The sequence below is a fragment of the Tetrao urogallus genome (assembly GCF_951394365.1).
Source record: "Tetrao urogallus genome assembly, chromosome: 5".
Taxonomy (NCBI): Eukaryota; Metazoa; Chordata; class Aves; order Galliformes; family Phasianidae; genus Tetrao; species Tetrao urogallus.
The window spans coordinates 56,133,612-56,160,585 of NC_136818.1; the positions used below are offsets into that span (position 1 = coordinate 56,133,612).

The window sequence follows — 26,974 nt, forward strand, 5'->3', positions numbered from 1 at the left end:
ATGATATTTCTGTGTTTCTAAAGGCTACTTCTTAACACTAAGATCTGCTCAGCTACAGAATATGAACCACTGTTTTCCAAACAATTGAAGTTACTGATGAAATTTTTAGGGCCAAACTTAAAAAATTATTTCACCAAATCAAGTTTTTGCTCCACTTAAAAAAAAAGATCTGACACTTTACTAATTACAAATAAAATCTTTATAGCTTTTCTCAATTAAATAATAATCTAAGATTTTACAAGATATTCACAGTTAGACAACTGGCTCCTGACTTTCATCTGCCTGAAGGACAGATGCCACCATAAAAACAAAAATGCTATTCTGACATTCTTCATGACAGCAGTGATCAGTGCAATTTGCCACTGCACTACACAGCCCTAATAGTGCAAGGTATGCCTGCTGACATTTCTGACAATCATCTGCTACATGGTCATTATTCTTGGATGTTTGTAACTGTTATTCACATTAGAATTTTGGCATTTATGTTAGCATTGATGCAAAACTATGGCTTTATCCATGAAGTATATATCCTGCCTAAACAAGATTTTAGATACTTTTTATTTAAAACAATAAAACTGGATTTGAATGAAAGTTATTTTTTATGCTATAAGCTGTGCTGCCACTAAACTCAAGATCTCAGGGTTAGCTACAGATCACAAACATTTGTATTTGTGCATCTGTTACCATTTTTAAAAGTGGATTTATTTAAAACATAACATTGATAAAACTTCACTCTCCATTCTAAATCTAATTTTAATCATTGCTCTTATTTTTTGCAACATGTTTTATAACTTGTATCCAAAGTGTCATCTGAGTATCAGAACAGGATTGGAACTGTAAGAAACCCATAGATGCATACATAAGAAGGCACTTGTCTTCCAGTAGTTCAAGTCAGAGAAGGCCTTACCCAGACAGCGGCACCTTAAATTTTGAAGGGTAGCAAATGTCCCCAGGATTTGATACAGTCTCAAAACCTGCCTTCATGTCCCTGGACAAAAGTGCTGCATGTGTTCTATAATACCATGAAGCTCATGATGAATTCCAGTAGTTTTTGCCTGTTGCGCTGAGGTAGGAACGTAGTGCTAAGTTCCAAAATAGTGTCTCTCTTTTGATTCGTCTGACTGAAAACCTGAAACACAGCATGAATACAAATAATTACTATCACATTCAAGTAATCACATTTCTTAAAAAGAAACTAAGAAATAAGTACAGTGTGTAGTAAACATCCAACTCCACCAACAGCAAGGGACTAAAGAGGCACTCAAAAAGCACCTACATTAAAAAAAGCACGCGCTTGAAAACAAGAAGTCAGATGCAGTGCTGAGCAGATGCCACCTGGTTCCATTTTCCTGACAGCAAATAGACTAGAATTAAAATGATGGATACTTTCACTGTAAGTTTTCCTATGTGCTAACTATTGTTAGCTTATTTAAAGACCAAAAATGCCTGTCTAGCAATACTTGGCCCAAATACTGGTGCTTTTCGAATTACAATCTAAATCCCACTTGGTATCCAGGAAGTCATGCCATTTTGGTGAAAGAAACTTTTCATTTGCAAATTCTATATAAGCAGTCTAAAATTTGAAATTTGAGTGGGAAAGTGCAAAACTGCTCCTTCAAAAATAAAGAACACCTGTATCCTCATGGTGGGCCTTAGATGTCTATTACGATGGTGCTCACGGAACATCAATCAGTGCTGGGATGAAGTTCAAGAACTAATGCTTCTCAGAGATTTGAATAGTCCTTCAAAATTAGCTATCATTAAGCAGAGCAGAGTTCTCAGCCTCCTACCATTGATTGTGCATCAAGGACATGGAGCAGAACAGAGAACTTCACTAGCTGGGAATAAAAACAACTGGTTCCCTGGCCATCACCTAGACAAGTTTTCTCAGGTGCAAGCAGCGTTCTGTTCTGTACTGTGTACTCTTTTCCCACGGCCTTTTAGGAAAAGCAAAATGCTCAGAATACACAATATGTTTGCACAGATAAATTCACAGATTTTAAACCGATGTTGCCGAGGTTTTATGCCTTGCCAGAGCTGTGCTCCTTATTAAAACGAAATTAGGAATCTTCAACTCTGATCACAGAACACTTACCCCAATTTCCTTAAAGACTTTCACTGCATTTTTCACATGACTGTATGTAGCACTCTCAGCTGCAAGAAAGAACACACAGATATAAATAAATTGAAATAGTTTTTGGGCTATCCTGCTGCCAGGAGGATCAGAAAAAAAATCAAATACAGTTCCAAAGACAAACTGTTTGACATACCATACACAGCAACATTCTTCTCTGTCCTGCTTATTAAATGCCTGTGCAACTTTTGAAGGTATTCGGACTCTGAAACAGGACCACTAAAATTGTGTACGAAGATGACAGCAGAGCTATATGCCTCCAGTAAAGGTCCCAGTAACCTCTGCAGGAAAGTGATGTACTGCTGGTGCTCTTGAGACTGACTCACCTAAGAAAGGGAAATAAGAACTTAAAGGAGAGACCAGCAGAAACAACCCACACCACAGTACGTGGCAAAACGTCACAGTGCAAAAGACAGTGCAATGTGGAAGCACAGCAGAAAGTATTTTACCATGGAGGGCAAATTAGGTACTATGAGACAATGCTACTTTTTCCTCCTCCAGAATATTAGTGATGTAATAGCTATTTTCCCAAGATAAAACTGAAGACGTTGCACTGTTCTGCAGCCAACAGAAGTGCAGCCACGTATTCATGAAGATGGAAGTATGTTTCCAAACGTTAACAAGATATCCTAAATAAGTTTGTATCAGTTCTCTGAGAAAACCAGCTAAAGTCTAAAACCAACATGACCTGTCCATGAAGTAAGAATAAAACATTTAGAAACCAAAATACTTCATCCTCCAGGAGGTTTCACGACACTACCATTGCCTTTCCACTGCCCTATTGGAATATTTGATGTTTCTTCAGCTGAATTTCCCATGGGAAGGAGAAGAAAATGTGTTTAACCAACTGCAACAAAATGCAAACAGACTAACACTGGAACCAGAAAAAAGCGAAAGGTTGTATCATTATCCCTCCTGAGCTAGTGAGCAGTTTGTATTTCTGGTAACAGACTTCAATGTTACGAGTCTTGGGATAACATTACCTTCAGGTAGCAATCTCTTTGCTCTTCTCCAAAATCACTATCTTCATCTTCTTCATCACTTCTCCAAGTTAACGGTTCAGGGAGTTTTTTATTCCACTGCTGCTCTGTAAGACTGGGACTGACATCCTCCTGATCATCCTGCTTAAATTTGAAGATGAGATGATAAAGAGGCAACGTAAATAAATAAAATATATTTACTGTAGTTTATTGTATAATCTCATCCAGCCAAATCAGTCCTGTCATTAATCATTATTTAATGAAAATAGGCAAGACTTAATAACAGACAGGGTTCATGTAAGTAGAAAATATTTTTTCTGCAGTTTGCCTATCAAATCAAAGAGAAAATCTCTGGTGTAGTGTTGCTGCAGCCTTGCAGTATCTGTTGCCAAGAAAACGTTTACAATTGCATTAGGATAGAAAGCTGAGATGCTGTCGGTATGTGGATGCCACTAACCTTTGAGCTGCTATTACTTCAAGGACATATTAGTTAACTGAGTTTCACTGCATTACAATATCTGAAATCTCAGTTAACACAGAATGCCCCAAGTTCCTATTTTTTAACTGTTAACTTTCTGCCTCTTTAGTACTCATCCACACGTGAGATATAGGCTGGAAAATGACGAGACAGTTTCAAGCTGAAAGGACACAAACTGTTTAAATCTTGGTTGAGACACTAAGCCCCTTCTACCTGTTGTGACGCAGTAACTCCGTTCTGCTAATCACCCTGACAAGCAGCATCCCAGTTTAGCCTACAAATACCCCACCAGTAATCCACCTTCAGAGCAGGGCATGGATTTACACTCATCTAAGACACAGGCACCTGTGTGTATCTTAGGTAGGTATCACAGGTATCTTAGGTAAGCACATATTTCAGGCTTTTGGGACAAGCGCATGATGGCAAGAATACTACCATGGTGGAATTTTTCAACCTGAACTCCTTTTTCCTCACAATAATCATTGTTTGCTTCTCTTCTGTTAAGGAACAACATTAATTTCAGTAAAATCTTTAACTAATAAGTGCTCTGGAAAGTTGTAAAGCGCTGTAAAGTTCTATGGCAAGGAAAAAAAAAAGGTAATCTTTCAAGACAATAAGCACAAGCAAAAACAATAGACATCAATCTGCCTGAACAGTAACTTAGTTCTATTGTGAAGTAATGCAAGTATGTCACAAGTTCAGGCACACAATAATTAAAGGTACAAGAGGAATACTCCACCTGTCTGATCAATATCTGATGCAACAGTCAATTTTGACAACGCATCTTTATAAATGAATTCCAGATAGTGAAAACACGCTTTGAAAAACAAGAGAAACATCAGTGTCCATCACTCATTATTATTCACTTTCCTCAAAGTAGCTGAACAGAAGGATTTGCAAAGGTCACCAATGCTTAGTCAATGAGAAAAGACCCTCCATACAATCCTGCCTAGAATTACAAATCATGCAAGATTAAAAACTAATGAATAGCAGACACCTTATTACTGTTATAATACCATGACAAAAAAGAAGCACTTTTTATTTGCCACAGAAGCCTTACAATATTCCAAATGTTATATTCTAAAAGAAGCAGAGGCCAGAAAATAAGTTTAAGAAAATACTAAAGAGAGTACTGTGTGTTGGGACTGTTCCTCATTTTTAGAAATAAACACAAGGATCACAGAAAAACAATTAAGAAATAAAAAGCCTGGATCAATTAAGCTCAATTGAAAAGGAAATTTACTGATGTGTTAAAGTCAGTGGTAAACTTAAAATACCAGAAGTTATAGAAATTAGCTACCTCTTTTAGAGAACAGACTGTAAAAATCCACATTTCCAAGCTGTCCCAATTCATGAAACAATCGTTGCTTACAGTGTTTGCACAGATTATGGACATTCTTAATGTTTTTAACAGAATTAAGTAGGAATAGAGCATCTCTAAGAGATTCAGCAGTGGAACATCTACTTTTTAAGTACTCAGCAGGGGCATTATTGTTGTGTGTCATATAACACAGGTGTGTATTTATATACCACTTATGTCAACTATAGCTATAAGCATCTAAGTACCAGACTCAGCAACTGAAACTCAGAGAAAGCTCAGACAGGTTGAATGCTTGAGGAGACAGAAGTGTTTACCTGCTGCTATTCACACCTGTTCTCTCGACCTGCCCCCAGGCACTGAACATACAGGTTTCTTCCTAATCCTCAGAGCAGCATTAATTTTCGGATTTATTTAATAACGATGACGATTAATGCCATGACAACATCACACTTAAGATAAAAAGCACTCAGTAGTAACAACAAAGGAGGAGAAAGTTAATATCTGGGACTATCAAGGAACTATTACCTACACGTAATAAAAATGGAAACACATATCAGAAGGTATTAGGGTGGAGTAAAGGCCCTAAAAAAGTAGCCTTAACCTTTGAAAATGGACAGCTGTGAAGAAAAAAAAAAAAGTGGCCAAATACACTACACCCCTACATCCCTCCAGATGCTCTTTGACTTTTTGCCACTTGTTCCTGGACTCCAAGGTCTGTTTTGCCACGTCTAAGAAGCAAAGGCATGGTGAGTCAGCTGTCTCCTGGTCCCCGTGTTTCTTAACATCATCTGCCTTAAACACCATGCAGCAACTCCAATGCACCACTGAAACTTCACAAAAAAAATCTGTTCTACAGGCTCTCAAAGAATAGAAATTAAACTTCTGCGCACCTGTACTAGAAATCTAAAGGGCTTAAAAAAAAAAAATCCTCATTTCACAGGGCAGTATGTCACCTTCAGTTGGTACAGTGACATTACAGACATCTGTAGCCTCAAAATTTGACCATAACCAGATACCTGATGCTTACAAATGCAAAAATCAAGTAGCATCAGGCCTGGACTTGTTAATTTGTTATGCATCTTAAGTAACAACATATATTTAGAACAAAACCAACAACTAACAAACTAGCCACAGTTAGTCATGTACAAGAAACAGCACAGTCAGCATCTCTATCACCTTACCTCAGCCACCAGAAGAATACCATATTGTATCAGCTTTTCCACTGCTTCGTGGCAAACTTGATATATCAACTGACAAGGCTGCAAAACAGAAAAGGAAACGCACTAAATAAACTATAATTAAATATCACATCCATTATAAAAACAGCAGTTTCCTGTTCTGTATGTTTTTTCTACATACAGCAGCATAGTCCTTTCAAACAAGTCATTCTTTTACCACCCAATGTGTTTGTCTATCCATGTAGTCAGACAAACATAAAATACTACAGTGAAAGAAGATATTTAAAATTTGTCCATGTTTTTGGAAAAGAAACACTACTACACCAGTAGGAAAAAAATAATCAAATATTAAATAGGAAATATTTAAGCTAAAAAACAAAACAAACAAAAAAAACCCCGAAAACCACAAACTCCAGAGCAATGAAATTACTGAAAGCTCTACCAACCAAATGAGCTTGCCTTATGTGTCACTTAAAAAGCAGAAGTCAGAAAAAACATGTGTGCAAATTTGAGAGCTAATTCAAGAATTTCTAGAATCTCTAAGCAACCTGCACTCATATGGCAAAAAACCATACAGCACTGAATATTGTAAGTGTACAGAGCATCTTTCAACATCTAACATTCTGGAGCAAAACAAAAAAACCAAAGCTAGGCTGTATTTAAAACTGTCGCTAAGTATTAGGTGTGGCACCACAGGACTCTTGCATAACTATGTAAATTAAAATTATCTTTACAATCTGGAGTCTTAATTTCCAGTGTAGTTTCAATCATGCATGCAAACTCATATGAGTTTGGTACTCTCAAAGACTTAGATCTGTTTAAATGGAAATATTTAAATAGCTTTGGGGAAGCGCAGATAATAACTGCGATGGTCTCATGACCTAGGCAAGACAAAATCTGCTAGAAGGCACTTAGAAGTCCAACATGCAGTTATGGGAAGCTCCAGAGATCTTCTTTCTCATGAAAAAGTCTGATGCCAGCATTGTAGAAATGCTGCAGGTTTGTGCTGTTTTTCACTCCCTCAGCAGCTGCATGAGCAGGAGGTATGCACCCAGTATGTATCCCTAAATGTGACTGTGTCCTATCCTGATAACGAAACCATCCAGCAACAAGAAAGAGGCAAGTTAATTCATGTTATCTTAGATCATACATCTTCTGGATGAACTATTCTGATGCAACTACACTCATTCAAATGTACTTCCTTGAAACAAGTGGACACACATTATTTTTTCAAACGCTCTACAACTTCCTACTTCCCATTATCACTAGCGAACATACCGGAATCAAGACAACTAAAGAAACCATTAATTCTCTTTAAAGCAATAAAAGCAAAAAAAGCAGTAAAAATTTGATAAATGAACAGTTAGTTACTTACCAAAGATACAGTAAATTCATTAGAAAGCAAGTAGCACAAGCTGGCAGCTTTTCGGACAAGGTGCTCTTGACTAATCAAACTGGGAGAAGCACCATTGGTACCATTTCTGAACCTCTTACTCTGAACTGCACGAAGACTGCAGGCTAGAGCAGAAACAAACATCAGCAGAGCTTTCACAAAGAGTTTTACAAAGGAAACTTAAAAACTCTGTCTATTTTTATGTCTATCAGCAGTCCAACATCATACATGTAATTGAAAAACTAGGACAGAAATTGCCACTACAGCTTTTGCGTTTCATTTATCTCTAGTTGAAACAAAATTTCATTAAAATATTGCTAAACAAAGGCAAAAGTTCTCCAAATCGGCTCCAAACTCTGTGCCTTGTTTAAGGTAGTTACCAACACATGAATACTTCCAAGAAAGATAAGGGAAAATGGGAAAAAGAGTTCAAACATTCCACATGAAAACCAGTCTAATTTTGTCTTTCTTAGAATAGACAAGGGGTTATGCAGGGAGGGAAGAATTAAGCATTAGTAAACAGTAAGAAGAACTGGGGGGTTGTGCAGATACTTTGAATTCACAGGTCACAGGAAAGTCTTTCCATAGTAAACTCCAGCTCATACCAATGACTGCCTCTTTAATGAATACATGAAGAATTCCATTGCTGTAGAAACTGAGTTCAAAGACAGCAGGGATCGTTGTGCTGGGAGTGATGAAGAACTCATTGTTTCGACTGGTGTTTGTGATATTTACACAGTTCCCCAACAAGTGGATGGCATGCATGACAACATCATCTGAGTTCCCTGAAAATCCCAAATCGAAGTCACGGGCTAAGACCTCTTCCTTCATGGAGAAGAAATCTTCTACCAACCTGGAAAGATCAGTTCCCTAGAAATAAAAACAGAATCACAAAATAAAATAATGTTCTTTTTGCACAAGAGTTTATTATAAATGACATGTATGTAGAAAACACATAAAGAGACACTGATTTTCAATAATCCAAAATCCAACAGTCATATTATAAATCCTTGTTTTCACATATATTGCTGAAATAGAGCATGGTTTCTGAATTACAATTCCAGCCACAAAGCTACTTGAGAACGCAAGATTTTTGTTTGATTTTTGTCCATTTCACAACCAACAGAAACATAAGTTGTTCTTTAAGAGGATATGTTAAGAGTTGCCACGCTTCCATTACCTCTACCATAAAAGGAAATATCAATTATCTGGAAATACTGTAAAAAAATTTTTTTCAAGTGGTTAGAGACATGAGGAAGAGCTTTTCCTTAAGCATTTGCTTGGTGTGACGGCTGTTGTTTTTTTGTTTGTTTGTTTGTTTTTGCAACATATTCAGACCACATAATACAGTGTTTCTTTCATCCCTTCATTGTAAGAAATTGGAAAGATTGAACTGATGGGAGTAGTGATTCCTTTTGACTGGAAAAATTATGCATCTGATCGATATTTTTCAATGCGATCTCAATGCATGTGCAGTAAAAACTTCAAATTAGAGGGAAAGGAATTTCAGACAAAATGTAAAATACACTTGTAGGAGAAAAACGTCTTCCAAGTGCCATGCAAAAAGGTGCAATTAAACATTAGAATCATTCTGCCAACATGGTAAAATATTCAGGTACCAAGGAATAGCAGAACTCATTTGAAAATTAACTGAAGAGTTGCTATCCTATTCAATGATAAATGTTTTGAAACGTCAGGGCTCAAAAATGAGATTTTAATAGAATTGAACCAAACTCATGTAGTCTTCAAAAAAAGGTATAACTAAATTTTGGATTTAAAAAAATCTGTTTTCACATGTACATTTATTATTATCTCCAAGCATCTACTACTAATCAAAACATTAGTATACACGAAATGCACTTTAAATACACGTGTCTTCTTAGTAGCAAGCTATAGTAGAATGCCAACTGTAAAGTGCTGTTAGGACGTACAAGCAGCACAGAAGCCTTACCTGCCTATGTCTGTACAGCAGCAAACAGGCAACAATGTGGGTAGACATCACAGCACAGGACTTGTTAGCAGCTAGAGGTAAACAAGACAAAGTGACTGTGGGACTTCAATAGAATGAGAAGTTCAGAACACCCTTACAAGTGAAAAATTAGCCACTACTTTAAAAAAAAAAAACGAACAGCAGTACTGGCATAGAACTGTACCTTCTGAATAAAATACAAAGAGTGCTTTAATAATAAGAGAGTACGAGCTGTAGAATTTCAAAGATGCCTTGACTCTATCTCAGCTCTTACTGCTTCAGCTCCTTCTAGAAATACATTAACCCTACAGAAGTACCATAATGACCAGGCACAATTCTGAAGTGTTGTAAGCATGTAAAATATTAATGTAATCAAAATACAGTAATTTGAACTAGGAAGCCTGAGTAAGGCTCAAGCACTTACTAAGCTAAAAGTACCATTTTGTATACATCTCTTAAGACCACAAATCACAGACATACTAACCGAAACACATGCCACATAGCCTATAAGCTTGGCAACACCGGTCCATGCAGACAGAGAGCATGTAGCACAAATTACACCTGCAAGATACTGCCATAGCTTTTTCTGTGGTGTGATAAGAAATCAATGTATCAACAACAATTAATTCAAACACTTCAAAGTAGATCAAGTTCAGTACACTTGTGCAATGAATACACAAGTTACCAGCATAAACAGATAGAAAGCTTGTACTTGACCAGAAAGCCAATTTATCAAAAACTGCAGAGGGAAGGAGGAAGGCAAAGGAGTGAAAGCTGTCAAGAAAGCATTTGAAGTCAGGAAATGATCGTCTGAATGCCAGGAATTTGCATTATCAAACAGCAAGTTCATGCAATAAGCAAAACAAAATAGGTAGCTTATGGTGATACTGAAGCACTTACTGAATAAAATATGCTCAGCCAAGTTGGCTATCAGCTCCCTTCTGTAGGGCTCACTGGTTATATCCCTGGAGTTAGGCAGTGAAGCCTCAGTACCTTCATCCACAGTATCATTAGGTCTGAATGCAAAACAAAAATTTGCATTATGACATCGATTTTTTTAAGATACATTAACTGAATTACAGTGCAAAAATACATTATGTGTTTTGGTAATGGCACAAACATGTTATGCCTAACAAGCTCCACAAAATGCTGAGTATTCACCAGCTTTTCCCACCAGCTTTTCCCCAGCAACAATCCAAGATAAAAGACCATCTAAAGAGAAAGAGCAATGTAGAACACTTGGCTTTTCCTATGCCTATTCATATTGCCATTACATCACTGCACTCCACAGCTCTTTTTAATGAATAAGGAACAGAAGTAGATTAAGCCTAAAAGGCAGTTTTCACCTCAGCCACTCTATAAACCAGAAATGCCTTTTGTATGGACCTACAACCTTCTCAAGATAAATAAAATGTTTTCTCCACTAGGTCCATGTGGGTTTGTATGACCCAAGCAAAGGCCTCCACAAAAATGTACATTTTTTATAACAAATGCAAGTCTATTCCTACAAGAAAAGTTTTGCATTTCTGAATGAGTCATCTCCTTGAGCAAGGGATATTCATTCTCAAGACCTCATTAGAAGAGTTATTTGGTTTGGATACAAACCAAAATCCATCTGAAATATTTGTAGCTTTTAATAACATACTCTTCCTTTTTTACTGTGTCATTTTTTCCTTCAAGTTATTCCTTACAGTTTAATTTTAAACCATCAGAGGTCTCAACAGTTTAAAAAAGAAAAAAAGCCTCCTGGAACTTATTTAGGAAAATAAAAAAATCACAAGAATGCAACTCTTAAAACAGAACGCACAGTAATAAACATCTAAGATTTTCGTTTGTCTACACACAATTAGATCATCCTTGGGAAGTTCAAGCACCATTTGAAACATATTGGAGAATTCTAAAAAGACTAAGGAAGGGAAAAAACTAACAAAGAAACTAAAAACAAGCCCAACATGCCCTCCCTCTCCCCAGCAACCAAAAGACTGTCTACCTCGATGGAAGTATAGCTGGTAACAAAGCTTGTTCAAGAGAAAGAGGAGCAGGCACAGGTTTTTGACTTTGGCTGTTCACATATTCCTGTTAAGAAAAGGATTATTATTTTTTGTACTTTTTTTCCACCTAACTTCTGTATTTAACTGATAACATTATTAATATGAAAAAGGCAATCATTCAAAACTGCAACTGTGATTAAAAACAGCTTACGCTAAAAGTGCAGGAATAAGGTTACAAAAGTGACAAGCTTGCATGAGTATGCTCACTTTTATAATGAAATGGAAAACTTCCTAGAGCAAGGAATCCACACTTGGTGAAAAGCAGTGTAACAAAAACAATGCATAATCACTGTCAGCATCTTGCTGGGAACAAGTCCTTTGAGACTAGCTTCTCCATGATTAAATTAATGAGAACTGCCTTCATTAGCATGAATGAGAGCAAAGTCCAATACCCATTTAGAACCAACACACAGATTATAATTACTGCTTCACACTATTTCCTTTAAACATTGGGATAGGAAACATTTCCATAGGTAAACATGACTACAGAAGCTCTAGCTGTAAGACATCATAAAATTAAAGCAGTCAGGAAGAAGACATTGTATTACAAACTTGAAATTCTTGAATTACAAATTTCTCAGTCTCTCCTTACAGTTTAGCATTTACATTACTGTGCTTTTGAGACATTGTGTTCTTCCAGTTCCTACGAAGACTGATGTGGGAAACTGCGGAGCCACTTGGCCTGCTGGTCAGGGAAAGTTCTCCCAGGAAGGCTACTTAAAAGACTTTCACAGCCAGCTCTTCCTCTTCTGTTTCTAATCCTGTACTCACAGAGCTGCACAAAGGCTCAAAATTAACCCTAAAAGCTCATTTTCTTAGAAAACCTGCAGTGACATAAGTACGTTAATTCAAAAATGATGCAGTTATGTTTCTGCAACTCTTGGTTAAGGCATACTGATCAAATTTAAGTCATGCTTACTTTATTTTTGTTGTACAAGAATGAGTACACATACAAATGAGAGCTGGCAGAGTTTGTTAGGAAGGTACAGAGAGATCAGCATTTCACTAGATTAACAGGGCAGATAACCTTCTTTTCCTTATACTGATCCAGAAGCAATTGTTAGCTCTCTACCAAGAATAGCCTGGAAGTGACCCAAGCCGCCTTCCTCATAAGTGAATTAATATCTTTCTCTACTACAGTAATTATAATGCAGTGCAGACAGTCACAACAATTTCATGCTGTGGTAATTGAACCCTCTGAAGCTCTCCAACCTACTGCTTTTCTGAGAGAAGTAGGGCAGAAAGAGGAATGCCTAATTAATTTGAATAATGTTCTTGTAGGTTGTTGTTACAGCACGTTAATCTTATTAAAGTCACTCTAAAAGTAAGCTATAGCTTACTTGTAGCAGAACACAGACTACTGAAACGTATATAGATTAAGAAGTGTCATACTAGCAGATTCTGCAAAGAAATCCATAAGAATTTAAGAGTGAAGGCAGTTAGCATTGCATAAGTGTATCACTGCTGAAAGAGCAAAAACATCAAATCTTCAAAATATCAAACTTACTTTTAAAGAAAATGGTTGTGCAAAATCTACTCTGACACAGCCATAATTCTTCCGCAGCATCCTGAAAACTCCTCTCGCTATACCCCAAAGACTTTCATTCTTCTTAGGCTTGCCCTGGAAAACGTGAGTGGTTGCTTTATTATTTTTTTTCAATTTACAATTATAAGGTGGTGTTTAAAATTAAAACAGATTCAATAGATACAAGGGTAAAACTTCTGATATGCTTTCTAACTTCAAGGAAGTCTAGAGAACTAATGTTTTTCCATATGAAAAGTAATACAATTAAATGGTTATACCTCATGAATTGGCACCTACAAGTATGTAACCTATTCTTCAGCAATCTCCATCAGAGAGGTTTTGTGATTCACAGCTTTACTTTCTTCATCACAAACAGCAAGTGCATGTGACAGAGAACTACTAGCACATAATTTAACTGTGTAACAGACTCTCCCGCACATCAACAGAAAATCCCCAGACAAAACAGGCTATTCAACTGCCCTTACCAGCTGCTCACTGTTATAGTGACCTTCAATTATGCGATCATAGGAGATTCCCACAGGTATAATTAGGACATCAGGAGTAGCATTTGAGAAGAGAGCATCCACTACCACAGACAAAAGACCCGCTCTAGGACCTGATGTCTTTCCACTTCGAGACCGTGTGCCTTCCAAGAATATTTCTAAAAACTGCTGCTGTCTCAGCAATTCTTCTATGTGCTGAATATGAAGAGATTGAAGAAGAAAAATACATATCTTCATACACTGCTAAGTTCATGTTTGAAACACATTGTTCCTCATCAGTAATCATTTTCTCTTAAAAACCCTTGTAAGACCATAAGTGTGACTTGGCATGAATACTTAGAAGAATAAGCAATAATGAATGCCTGACACAAATCCAGACCAAACTGTTATTTAATTTGCATGAATATACAAGCAGTATAAAGCCATTTGTTCAAGAATATTTCTAACATCAGTTGATTCATTTGAATTGCATATGTCTCTTCTTCAGGTTTCTCAGAACATCACATCCTCCAAGATGTAAATAGAGCTACTCTACTCAATTGCACAAAGCAGCATATCAACACATGATAAACAGAGACTTCCATTAAGTAAAGAAAACTGATGTCGATATGCCCCGGTACAAAAGAAATCAGGGAAACAAGGCTTAAATCTAGTATTTATCCAGAAATCTTAATTCCATTTCTTTAACAAAGGCTGCACAAGGTGAAAACCATATCCTCAAAGATACTGGGCATTCAGTTCTCTTTTACCTCACGCATTCAAGCCTTGATGCAAAAATGTATTCTGCTTATGTAAAATGAACCCTAAACAAATTCAAAGCACTAAAAATCCTCTCCCAGCTGATGGAAGTCACACACCATCAATCACCCAACTCAAGTACTATCCATGGACACATAGACAAGAAATACATACCACATACAGCAAAGCTCTGTAAAGGAAGTCCTTCTGACCATCAGGACTCTGATCCAACTTCCGACGAATGAAAAATCCTCCTAGCTTGCGGATCAGTGTGCTACAAAATCAAGAACAATTACACTCATGGGTTTCAGTCCATAGGAAGCTAATACCCATTCGGTGCAAAATTCCTAGCACACAACAGAAACTGAAGTTACTATCAATGCATTAATCTTCTCATAAATTATGGGACCACAGAGATATTTCAAATGAAATAGGCTTCTCTACACTGACTCAGTTCATTTCACTACATTAACAGACCACTTATCTATCCACTGTAGTGAACCTGAGCATTGTAAGTCAGGGAGTTAGTGACCCAAAGAACAGCTTACGTGAGTAGGCCTTCATGCCCTTGTTGTGCTGCGCATATGCCCTGGCTGCAGGATAACCTCAGCCAGCTAATTTCAATAGAGGAGCACGCAGGCAACTCCCACTCCCTACCAGCAATTACACCATCTGCGTGGACTTGTGTTTATCCAAATGTGCACCAAGAAGTTCTCATGAGAACATTCTTTCATTCTGGGATAATAAGGGACCAGCACCTACTGGTGCATAACATCCAAGACACCTCCTTTCTTTCCTTGTTATGTTCCACAAAATCCAGGAGCAGTTCAGAGATCAGTATCCCCAAACTCTTGCTCCCTGGCAAAAACTGCATAAAAGACCTTCTGATTCCCTTCAGCAACACAATTTAAACACAGAACAAACTGGAGTAGTTTCCCACAAAACATTATGCACTCAGTACTGTCATTGCCCAATAGCTGGTTCATTAAACTTCATAAGAAGTTTCACACATTACTCACATATTAGTCTTTCCTTAGTCACTTACCCACTTGGAGATTCCTACAATGAAATTACTATTCCTTACTCCACTTAGGTTATGGCAGACTTTCTCAAAAGGATTTTGTGATGGTCTCTCTCTGAGAATGCAATAGGAAGCAAAAAGTTCAACTGAAGTGCCCAATAATCCTCAGATTCCCTTACGTGTGGTTGGAAGATAACTGCTCAACTGGTCACCTGACAATCCCCTCACTTTTGTCTTTTTCAGATAATAAGAACTTCCATGCAACTTATTAACTTTACCTGAAGATGGGGATGTTGAGATTATTCCCTGCAGCAATATAGGGTGCTTTGATGTTATGGCAGAAAAGTATGAATGTAAGGAGCAAGTAATCAATGTGAGATTTATGAACAGGCAAGAAGATAAGAGGCAAATTCATCTAGGGAAGGGAGAGAAGAAAAACAAGACAACAGTTGATTAGAAATGTAGAATATTACTCCTTTTTAAAAATCCATCGTTGAGATTGCTAGCATTCTATCATCAGAAGAGATGGTATTTCTCAGTAGTCAGCATTCAGTTTACTTCTGGTTTTCATTCAGCTGTCGCACTGCCAACATTTTTGTGAATTGTATTTCTACGGACCGCAGTTTCCAGTTGCGTGCTTATGAGAAACAATGACTGATAATCTTCAAACTCACAGCACTGATACAGCAATTAGTAAGTTTAAAGGGGCCAGTGTCCAAGTGTTGCTATTTCTTTGCGTAAGACATCAACAAAAAGAACCTAAAGTGGGGTTCTTAAAAACTGTAATCAAAAGATATAAAAAAAAAAAATATTGGCAACAGTTTTTTCTCTCTTCCATTTATCTAATCTATCTTTGTAGAAACAAATCCTGCAAAGAAAGAGTCAATTCATTTGAGTGTAAACAAAACAGCAGATTTAGGTGGTACTTTTAATCAACTTCAGAAAGAATTTAAAGACCAGCAACAATTTGATAGCACAGAATGCACTTGATTTCTTAATTGTTTTCTACTCCAAATAAAGGCAAGAGTAATTCGGAAAATCCTAAACATACCCACTAATTTAGTACTGTTTGTCCAGGCATAGAAAAAGAAATAATCCTGGATGCATGTTATGAGATAATCAATCAGTTTTATAGTTAAAATTTTATCCTGAAGCAAAGACAAAACCAGAGCTAATACAGTACTTAAGGTTACACAATTCTGTCACACAGACTTAGCAGAACCCTTCTGAGAACAGAAAGTGCTATAAATGTAAACAGCAACAGAAATGAAACTTCATCAAAAATCTGCCTAAATACTTTCCCATCCCCCTTACCTCCGTTGCTGCTTTGACCATTTCTATTTGACCTCTGTGAATCTGAATATTCCAGAAAAAGCTGTTAAATAACTTCAGTAACACCCACCCAGTCAACCTGAAGAAAACAACAAACATAATTCAAAGACTTTCACTCATTGCTACCTTTATCTTTACATTGCTTCCATGTGACTAAAGATAAAGCCATACAATTTCATTACTTCACATTCAAACAAACTCACTGTGAAATCAAGTTGCTTAACTAGTCGTTGCCTATCAACTAAAGCTGTGATTAGTTACTACATTTGTGTCATAATTACAAAAGGCTGACAAAGTTGCAGCAACCACAGAGGCTGTTCAAATTGCAGAGACTGCTTAACATATGGGGCAAGTTAAGAGGTCCTACAATTAATGGCAATAACTAAGCTGGTGGATAAACACATCAGGTGACAGCATTTTGTGGTAAAATAATATTCAATTTTATTAGTAAAAGTAGACATCACAGCAGAATATTATATGTAAGATAAGACTAAAGTGCTGATAACTACAAGCAATAATATTCAATGGGTTACCAGAAAAACGTTGTACAAAGCACTAGAACCAAGCCCAGCTTCAGGAAAAAATAAGTTTGTATTAAATTATGTAAATAGGTTTATCCCTTGAAAAAAATGGCGGGCTTTTGCTGCATCTGAAAATGAAGAATATCTATCCTTTCTCTAGTTAGCATCAGAAAAGGTGTTTTTATGAATAATGTCTTATTATTTATGAATAATTATTCATTATTTACGAATAACACAGTATAAGCTCTGCTGGTACTACAGAGAGAGAGGCTCTCTCTTGTTCTTCTACCCATCGACAATACTGACAAACCATTCTCATTACCTGATTAAAGCCGGTGACACATTTGCTACCATTTCTTGGAGAATTTTCCTAGCTTTTTTTTTCACTTTGTTGATAGCTTTAGGATCCACCTGAGCAAAGCTACCTGGAACACTTGGCTCAGAAGCTTCATCTACGATGGCCTTCTGTACCCTAACATTAAAGAAGTAAAATTTATGAGACAGTTGTGCAACAGAAGAGTTCAAGACAGACAACAACTACTGGAAATGAGCTACTTCAGCAATAATTTGCAATCATAAAAGAAGAACCACACCGAAGACTTATGTACTCCAAATTCTCTACTAATTACCTCTAATTCAATACCACTACGCTCCAATCAGAAAGGTGGATGACAGATATACACGATGAAATTTGACCATACAATATAGTATGTCCACACTTCATAGGTACCCATACGATCTGATCACTGAGTTTTAGAAACGGTTAATAAAGTTAAAAGTGCAAAAGAACACCTGAAATCTCCTCTTTGTTGGTACTTTGCTTTTACTGGCAGTTTCACTGACCTCATCACAGATTTATGTAGTTACAGTTTTCTACTTCTACAATATCTTCCTCTTCAAATTCTCAGCTTCATGTAAAAAAACATTACACGGTCTGCTTTCCCCATTTAGAACACATACATGAGCAATTACATGGGCTAGAACACAATAACTGTGGCACAAGGTAGTCTGCTTTGTTTTTCAAAGCCAACATTACCATCTTCAGATGGGTCTTAAACATTAAAAATTCAGGAGTTCAGAATGTTAATGCAGATGGTGTGTAGCCTCCAATAAAACTAGACATGAGGAGCAGGCATGAGGCTCAGTTTCCCTGTGTCCACAAGAAAATGGATACCTTAATAGCTGATCAAAGGCTCAACACAGCATTTGAAATGCAGTATGAGACAGAAAACAAGCTCCACAAAGTAAAGAGCAGGTTATTTCATCACTATAGTCTTTTTCCAGTTTTGCCTCACACTGCCATCATAAACTACGGGACTCTGAAATGCCACTTTCCCACTCTTTCTGAATTGGTAATTTTTGATAGCAGCAGTATAGCTGCAAGTAATAGTGATTTACTTGAATTAGATAAACAAAAGTCTGAAGCATTTCCACATAGCAGTTTATTTTTCTGTGTACTGAGTGCTGTCTGCCCACAATGCGTTGTTTATTTTGAGATTAGGAATTATAAATCTCCTCTCCTATTATTCAAACAGAAATTGCAAGCTACAGTTCTGAAGTGCTGTGCTGAAGAGATTGTATCTTCTGATATTTTAAACAGACTAGTTTTCAAAGCCTGCAGTTTCCACATTATCATATGATTTAAGTCATACAAAAAACAGTTTATTTTGCATCAACTTACCTACTGTTATTCAGCACATTTTCTGTCAGGTTCTTGGCAAACATTCCCTTATGAGCATCCCTCTCTAGCACAAAAAGAACATAACAAAGCCGTCTTGCAAGCCATCCTCTGTACCTACAAAACATGAAGCATGTTTGAGTGTCACCCTCATAAAAAAGGAACTTTAAAAATGCTTAAAAAAGTACCATTTAAGAAGCAAAAGCAGTAAAGTTCTTTGAAGATCGACTTAAAAACTTCTGTATTCTCTGTACTTTAGATCTTGGCCAGCTGAGCATTTAGTATTGTGCAATACTCTTTCATTACCTTGCATATGTGGAAATATTTGAAACTTACTTGCACTTCACTGCTGAAAGATCTCCACGAACACAGAACATAAAATAGTGAGAAGCTGTTAATTCGAGAAGGAAAGAAGCAGGTTGCTGAGGTCAGGTACAAAGTCTGGGGCCCAATTGACAAAGCCTGGGCTTTTCTATCATCTGTCTGTACCAAGTGACATAGAAAGCACCACTGAGGAGACATCAGAATGGCGACATGGGAAGAGATGCAGTGCACTGCATAAAGCATAAGAAACTACTGAAGCATTCAAAGCCTATCTTTTTTTTTCCACTTGTCTTTACTTCTTAGGGCTGGCAGTGCAATGTAATGTGCTGCTCCAGTCGTGGTCCCAGTCACAGATGGAAATGCTGCAGGTAGCTACTGCACTGCTATGGCACCTGCCTGCAGTCACCCCAGCTGCTAATGCTGGCAGTTAAACCTCCCCACCACCTCTCAGTGTGTTTATACGTATTGCAAACAGCTATAGAAGATTAGAAGAAACCTGTATATTGCAAAACACCCAGCAGTCCGAGCATGCATGACAATCCTGTTGTAATTAGGATGAGTGCATGTGCACGAGCAATCGACACTGCCTCATAACAGTTATACAAATATTCAGACTGCCTCAAAGGACCAAGAATTTTGCTAACCATGTTGTCAGGGAAGTAGATTGCTGACACTGTTCTAATTGCTCTTCCATTTTCCCATCTGAGTTTGACAGCTTTATCGATTTTTCTAAAAAGTGAAGTGAAAGAGATATACTTCTTTCTGACAAAAGTTTTGGTAATTAAGAACAAATTGCAACAGCATGCAACTATTGGAGGGATTTGTCAAGACATAAAGGCTCCTATACTCACTTTAAAGCTTAGACACAATGTAAAATAATTAGAAAACCAGTTTTCTAATCATAATCTGTAATGACAAGAGAAACAACTCACAGCAAATCCCGTCAATATATATTATTTTGAACAGAACCTGTTTCCAAATTACAGAATACATTCCCATGTCAGAAAAAGGATGTTGGTGATGTTTCAGTAAGCTGCCTAAAACCAAGAAACTGTTACTGTCTAACCCCAGTGGACCTCACAACTTCATTAAAATAATCAATTTTCAGACTAATGACATTCTGAGCTAGAGGCATTATATTTCAGAATAATACATTAACTCATACTTTCTTGCTCTTACGTTTCTAACTTAAGAAATTCTCAAAATCACTCCAGGATGAGACTTCAGAAACTAATTTTAAAAATGTTAAACCTTATTTGAGTTACTTTTCTGTGTTCTAAACTAGAAACAACTCTTAAAAAAATAACTAATTCAGATTCGAAGAAAGAACAGTCTCAAACATTAGCTTCCTGCCTCTCGAGCACAGCACAATACTGCCTTTCTTCCACTCAGACACTTGGGCTCATTTCTTTCAGGCTGCTGGCCTCTCTTTGTTTGCTCTGACTCTACAACAAACACTGCAGAATCTGCTTATGCTAATGATTACTGTAAAAACTGCAGCAAGCATTATTAACTTTCCAAAGAACAACATTAAAATTTTTGTGTAGTTCCAGCAACTTCATCCCAGAACAGAAGACGTATTTCACATAGTAGAAACATACAAAACCTTGCTTACACCATCCTTCAGAAGCTACACACTACCACAACCTAGCAAAACATTTTCAGATTTAACTACCATTAGTTATAATAGTCAAAGTCTAAATTGTGAGCCAGAGCTCATTATATTAAAATGCTGCCTGAAGTCATTCTTCAGTGTGGGAACCAAAAAAAAGCTCCTCCCAGCATTATGCTACAGATGCTGCACTGAGGGATAAAAAGGTTTGTACATCCCTTGTGTTTTGTGAAATAGGTATGACCTTTACACTCTTTGCCTATTACCCCAAAGGACTTTGTTCAAATGCACACAGCCAGATTTTACAAGTATAGACCTTTCCTGAAGCCAGCGACAGGTCCTGTATTTCAGGACAATGTATATTCACTCAGTCTGGACTAACCCCCAAGACTTCCTTGCCATAAGATCAGAACACATTGAATCGTGAGCACACGAAAGTAAAAGAAAGACTTGTTACATTACCTGGTGTGTGTTTCATTGATATATATGACATTACGTAGACCCAAAGAAGGAATACTAGCATTGAAGAAGTTATCCTGAAAAAACAAGGAAAAGAAGATTGCATGACTCTTTCCCTTTGTAAAAATAGTTGTGTTTTCACATTCCTAACAATAATACTGCAATGTTTTTCACCTCTATTACAAACAAAAGTCAAAGCAGAGAAGTGCTGAACTTGCTTGCAAAATATACACAAACTGTTTTGAAATGGAAATAAAAATCCATAAAGCCACCATTCCCAGTTCCAGTACTTTCAATGTAGTTCCTAGGTTTTACTGCATATAGAAAAAAAGAAATGTGTTTTGGTTGCTTTCTTCAAGCCATAATTTTTTTTTTACTAGTTTCTGATGTAATACAAATCAGGGCTTGTTGTAATACAGAACTCTTGTTTGAGCCAGCAATTCATTAAGTCCCATCAGTAGAGCCATGAGCCTTTCGACAGGCACCCTGTGACATCCAGCTGGACAGCATATCAGGCACCACATAACAGCTGCCCAAGGGTGAGGATATCCATGCTTACATGGCAAATCACCTTCACACTCCTGCTCTGCCTGAACAACAAACTTAATCCACATAATGACTCCACAGGCCAGACTATCAGCTGTGCTAGGATGAGTTTGGGAACAGTTCCACTTTGGATAAACAAATATTCCCTGTCAGGCAGACCTGAGCTTTCACCTTCCAAGTAAGAATCTTGTCCAAAAGATTAGTTTCTTTCTGTCCAAACGATGTTTAACTATAAAACTGGTACACTGCCAAGCGGAAATAGATAAAACCACTGCAAATGTGCATTTCAAGAAAGGCAAAAACAGGACAACAAAGAAGAAAGATGGTCAACAGTAACAGAATAGCAATGGATCAGCCCCACTACCAATTTTGCAGCAGAAGTCAGGTAAGTCTTTTTTGTTTGTATTTTGTTCAGAAAACACCATTTGCCACAAACTGATATGTATGAGTGTTCCATGCCACCTGCAAATCAGCTGCACAATACGATGGGAGCAAATGCTCTTTGGCTCCATCTTAAAACACTCCTGCATATGGCAAATAATCTATAAATCATAACTTCAGGCACTTAAAAGGAAACTTTAAATTGATATCACTTTCTTATAACACGCACTTGTAATGTTGAGACGCTCTTAAAATTAGATGAAACATTCAGGCAAAAAAGGAGCAATGACTTGTTCTTAGTCTCCCAAAAATAATCAATAAATCCAGAGGAGTAACAGAGTATGCGAGTCCACTCCAGTGCTCTGCCCATTAGGTTCCAAACTCACTCTGTGAAATTCATCCTCCAGGAACAATGTCACACTTCAACTTTTCCTCATTTAGCTCTGCCCTGATCCCACGTCAGGCAGAAGATGTTCTGTGAGACAAAGCAAGCTCACACCATCCCTCCCTGCAGCACCAGGGAAAAGCTCAGCTGCTACACCACCTCCTATCCTTCCCCACTGAACCCCATCCCACACCTCTTAACTTCGACTGCTTGTGGCACTGATCGATATTACTCTTCAGTGAGACATTTTCATTTAGGTAAGGCAGAAAACTAAGGACAGCCAGAACAAATAAATAAATAAAGCAGTTTTCTACCAGGTTAGTAAAATTAATCAGCCACAAAACAGCAGGAAGAATGCACAAGGGAAAAGCTAGCCCTGCCATTTAAAGGACCAGCAAGGTGTTAGTCAGGACCACTAAGCAATTTCCTTCCTGAAGGGAACTGACTAAATATAGTGAGAGTAAATGAAATGTGGAGTCTAATGAGAATTTGTTGCTGTCTGCATCAAGAATGGTAGCTTCTTCTTTTGGCAGAGGGCAACAAAGGACTCAATCAGATCATGCCCCTTTCCTAAGTGAGATCTCAGGACAGGTAATTTCTTATTAAGTAGACAAAATACAGAACAAGATTTCTCTTCTTAAAGTGGAATTCCCAAGTCAAGAGGAACAGCCTAATTACTAAATATATAAAGGCCTAAGCTAAGGATTACTACCATTTTTTACAAGTCAAAACACTTAAGTGTCTGTTCAAAGCAGCCCCAAGTCTAATTGCTTGTCTTGCTGATCATCTCACCCACACCCTTCACAGCAAATTTAGACTTCTATCTCACATTTGTTTATCACTGAAGCAGTTTTCTATTTGGCACAGTAATACAGCGAAATAAGAATTTTTCCTTGGTCAAGGGAAAAGGCAAATTTTCATTTCAGCCCAGCCAATTACGAAGCTCAGTGCAGGTGCAGGAGAGTGCAATTTAAAGCCTGCAGTGTACATGTAGCCAAATTAGGTGATGAATTGATGAACTGGTTGCAAACTACATCAGGCCCCTTATCATTTTACATCTTCTACTTAACAAAGCCTCCCCAGCATGGTTCAGTGAAGTTCACACTTTAAATCAGCTGCTGCAATGCCCCTACTGCCACCAACGTCAGGCTGTTCCCACCAGACAAATATTCCCACTATTCTAATCAGCTTATATTGCGAGGATGGGCAGGCAAGCCAAAAAGTACTTGGGTGCAGAAAACCAAGTTGTTTGCTCAAGCACAGGATTGATTTCTTCAGTTCTGAAGAGCAATATATTGCTTATTTTCAAAATGGTATCTAGTGTCTCAGTAGAAAATTAAATGTACTGAAATTAGACCTTAGCACTTTCATAGGCACCAAATGTCAATTACTAATCCAGACACATTTTTTCCATACACTTTCATAGTGCTAATTCTGAAGAGCTGCAGAGTTTGGGGCAAGAAGTAACTACTTAAAAGAAGAGACAAAGCATCACAACAGATCTGTGACAACCATTAATCCCACAACAAAGAAAAAATAACCACAAGCAAAGTAGAAAAACCATATTCCTTTACAACCCAAGAACATTCTGACCTTAATTCTGAAGGTAAGAAACTACATTACACTTTAACTATGCATTATTGTCAAACATAATCCAGCTCATAATCTTCTTACCCGGCTCTGGGGAGTGCATACGTAGCAACAACGTCCCACAAATGGCCTTTTTCTGCTCAGAGTCTCCTTCCATTTTAAAGTGGCAGATCGGAAGAGAGTAGGCCTAGAGTTACACTCTCCCTACAGAACAAAAAGAGACTATGTAAATATCCAGCACTGTATAAACAAACACTGGGTATTTGAAAACATTTCATTAGAGGAGCTGCCAGACACATGCACACAAAACTTCTCCAAAAATTTATCTGTAACTAATACTTATTTTCCTAAAGTATATTCTATCATCTCCAAATGATGTGATTTTTAAAAATAAAAGCAAAACCACTGTGTTGTGCTTAGATATCCTAAGCACTGCGGCATTTGTTTATTTAAGCATTTTGTGTGTCAGCAATAATTCTTGTAAGAAACAGCAAGAAAACTGACAGCTGAGAAAAGGGGGAGAAGTTAACAGTAAATTATACACTTAATAACGTAAAGGTGCTTGTAATACGAGCAATCTATTTCAAGCTTTTAGTGGACAACACCCCATAGAATTGCAATTTGAATACGCACCAAACACAAACCCTGCTGACTCTGTAAGCTCTTCTCCAGCAGTTTCATTGAAAGCAATGTGGAAAAGGTACCACTGTGCCATTGTTAGGAGTACATTACAGAACCGTAAATTCAAAAGAAGTTACATTTACAGAACACATTCTGTTTGTTAGGACATAAAGAAAATATACTTCACTAGAAGTTTGACAAAGCCTGCTCCCATTAAAACTACTGAATGATTGCTTGCATGAGCATCAGGATCGCTGGACTCAGATTTTCTAAATAAAATATTGTTAAGTTTTTAACAAAAAGGGAAGCCACAGAAACAAACCAAAATAGTACATTCTAGTGGAAGGCAAGTATGGTAGAACCAGTACCATAATCCAGTATGTGGGTCAGAAACACAAATACAGATCATCATCTACCCAGCTAGAAAGCCAACACACAGAGACAACCAGAAAGTCAAAAGTAACACTGAAGATGACTGAGAACAAAAACAGGCATATGTGACATTTGGAAAGCAGTATGAATGTGAAATTATTCCAAGGTTAACTCTTCTACCTGAAATTAATAAGCACCAAAATCATAAAGTTCCAATCAGTCCCTCCTTCTCTATCACCCTCAGTAATGCTAATTCCCTGTCTCCATCACTGTAACAAAAATGTCTTCCTTCTGACGCTTCCAAGCCTGTCCAAACTTTCTTGCCACCTTCTGACAACACCTCCATCCTACTGTTCTTGCTTGTTTGAGTTCATCCCTCTCTCACATACCTCTCAGTTACTGCCACTTATCATAGAATGGCCAGGTTGGAAGGGACTCCCCCAAGGATCATCAAGTTCCATCCCCTTCTGCTGCACGCAGGGACACCAACTTCCAGATCTGGCACTGGACCAGGCTGCCCAGGGCCTCATCCAACCTGGGTTTGAACACCTCCAGTGATGGGGCATCCACAGCTCTCTGGGCAGCCTCTTCCAGCACCTCACCACTCTCTCTGTAAAGAACTTCCCCCTTGCATCCAACCTTCCCTCCTTGATCTTGAAGCACTTGCTGTTCCACATCTAGCTAGATGCAAAATCCAGCCAATGAGACATCTGCCCTTTCCCTCAACTCTGATCATATCTTCAACCCTTCTTCCTTACCAAGTTCAAACTCCTCCTCTCCAGAACAGAGCCAATTCCTCCTGACTTATGTTTCTACACTAATGAGCAGCACGCTCAACCCCATGTGGCTTTTTGCTTCAGCTGGCCCTCTCTGCTCACTCCCTTTTTTTTTGCAGTCTACTGCAAATCCAAAGCACACTCAGAGGACACAGACTTTTAATAGGTTCCTTATTTATATCCACCAAGTTTTCTCTGCTTGCTGCACTGCATGATTAGCTCCAACTGTAACAGTTACATCACCTTGCATCTTTAATCTCTCAGTCTTTTTCCCTCACACATTTCAAACAAGTACACCCAGCTCTCTGTATGACTTTCTGTTTGACTTCAGTCCCCTACAAAACGTAATTCTGCATGTTTGCTACTATATAAAAGAATGAATAATATCACAACAGGACACTATAAGACCACAAATTGGGCTTGATATGAAGATTTCCTCTTCCAAGCAGTCATTAGTTGTTGGAGCAGCTTTGGACTGTCGGTTCTTCCTTACGCCTCAAAGTTCAATTAAAACCAAAACCTGTATAATGCATGAGAGGTGATATCTTCAAAATGAAAACAAAAACAACCTGCCTTCAACTTGAATTAAAAAAAAAAAAAAAAAAAAAAAAAAAAAAAAAAAAAAAAGGCAAGATGACGAGCTATATTCAGTATTTTTACTTACCCATTCTTCATTGGAATGCTTACATCTACTGACACTGCACTCTGCTGAGGTGGACAAATAAGAAACATCTATTGTTCCAAGCGACAAAGCAGTTTCATCCATGACACACGAGTTAACGGAAGATCAGATGCTACAAAATAACAGATAGATATTTATATAAATACACACAAATATAAATATTTACATAAATACATATACACGCAAGCAATTTCAGTGACAGGTATTTAACAATAAATTAGCTAACAGCTATTCCTGCACTTTTCAGTAGAAGTTAGATGCTGAAGAAGTTTATTTAAAGTCCACCTGATTGAAGCACACCAACCAGCTACCAGCTGATTTTCCTCCCTCTGCTGTTATTCCCAATGCTGATCAATGCAGTCCCTTCATGCTTTCCCACTGTTCTTGACTGTGTGACTTAAACC

At 37.6% G+C, this 26,974-nt stretch overlaps 1 protein-coding gene across 1 annotated transcript; it reads right to left on the reverse strand.

Annotated features, from left to right (window-relative positions):
* Positions 1 to 1,012: 1,012 nt before the first annotated feature.
* On the reverse strand, positions 1,013 to 26,657 carry GPAM (glycerol-3-phosphate acyltransferase, mitochondrial; the record flags this gene model as incomplete). The annotated part of the gene is made up of 20 exons (XM_079536567.1): positions 26,553 to 26,657; positions 24,204 to 24,323; positions 21,221 to 21,294; positions 18,826 to 18,939; positions 17,467 to 17,616; positions 16,606 to 16,702; positions 15,570 to 15,706; positions 14,445 to 14,544; positions 13,515 to 13,727; positions 13,012 to 13,125; positions 11,444 to 11,529; positions 10,354 to 10,469; positions 9,436 to 9,506; positions 8,090 to 8,354; positions 7,467 to 7,609; positions 6,095 to 6,172; positions 3,118 to 3,258; positions 2,271 to 2,460; positions 2,096 to 2,154; positions 1,013 to 1,129 (listed from the first exon to the last, which is right to left on the reverse strand). Exons 1-20 carry the CDS (start codon positions 26,652 to 26,654, stop codon positions 1,013 to 1,015), a joined length of 2,487 nt encoding a protein of 828 aa, XP_079392693.1. The 5' UTR covers positions 26,655 to 26,657.
* Positions 26,658 to 26,974: the final 317 nt, after the last annotated feature.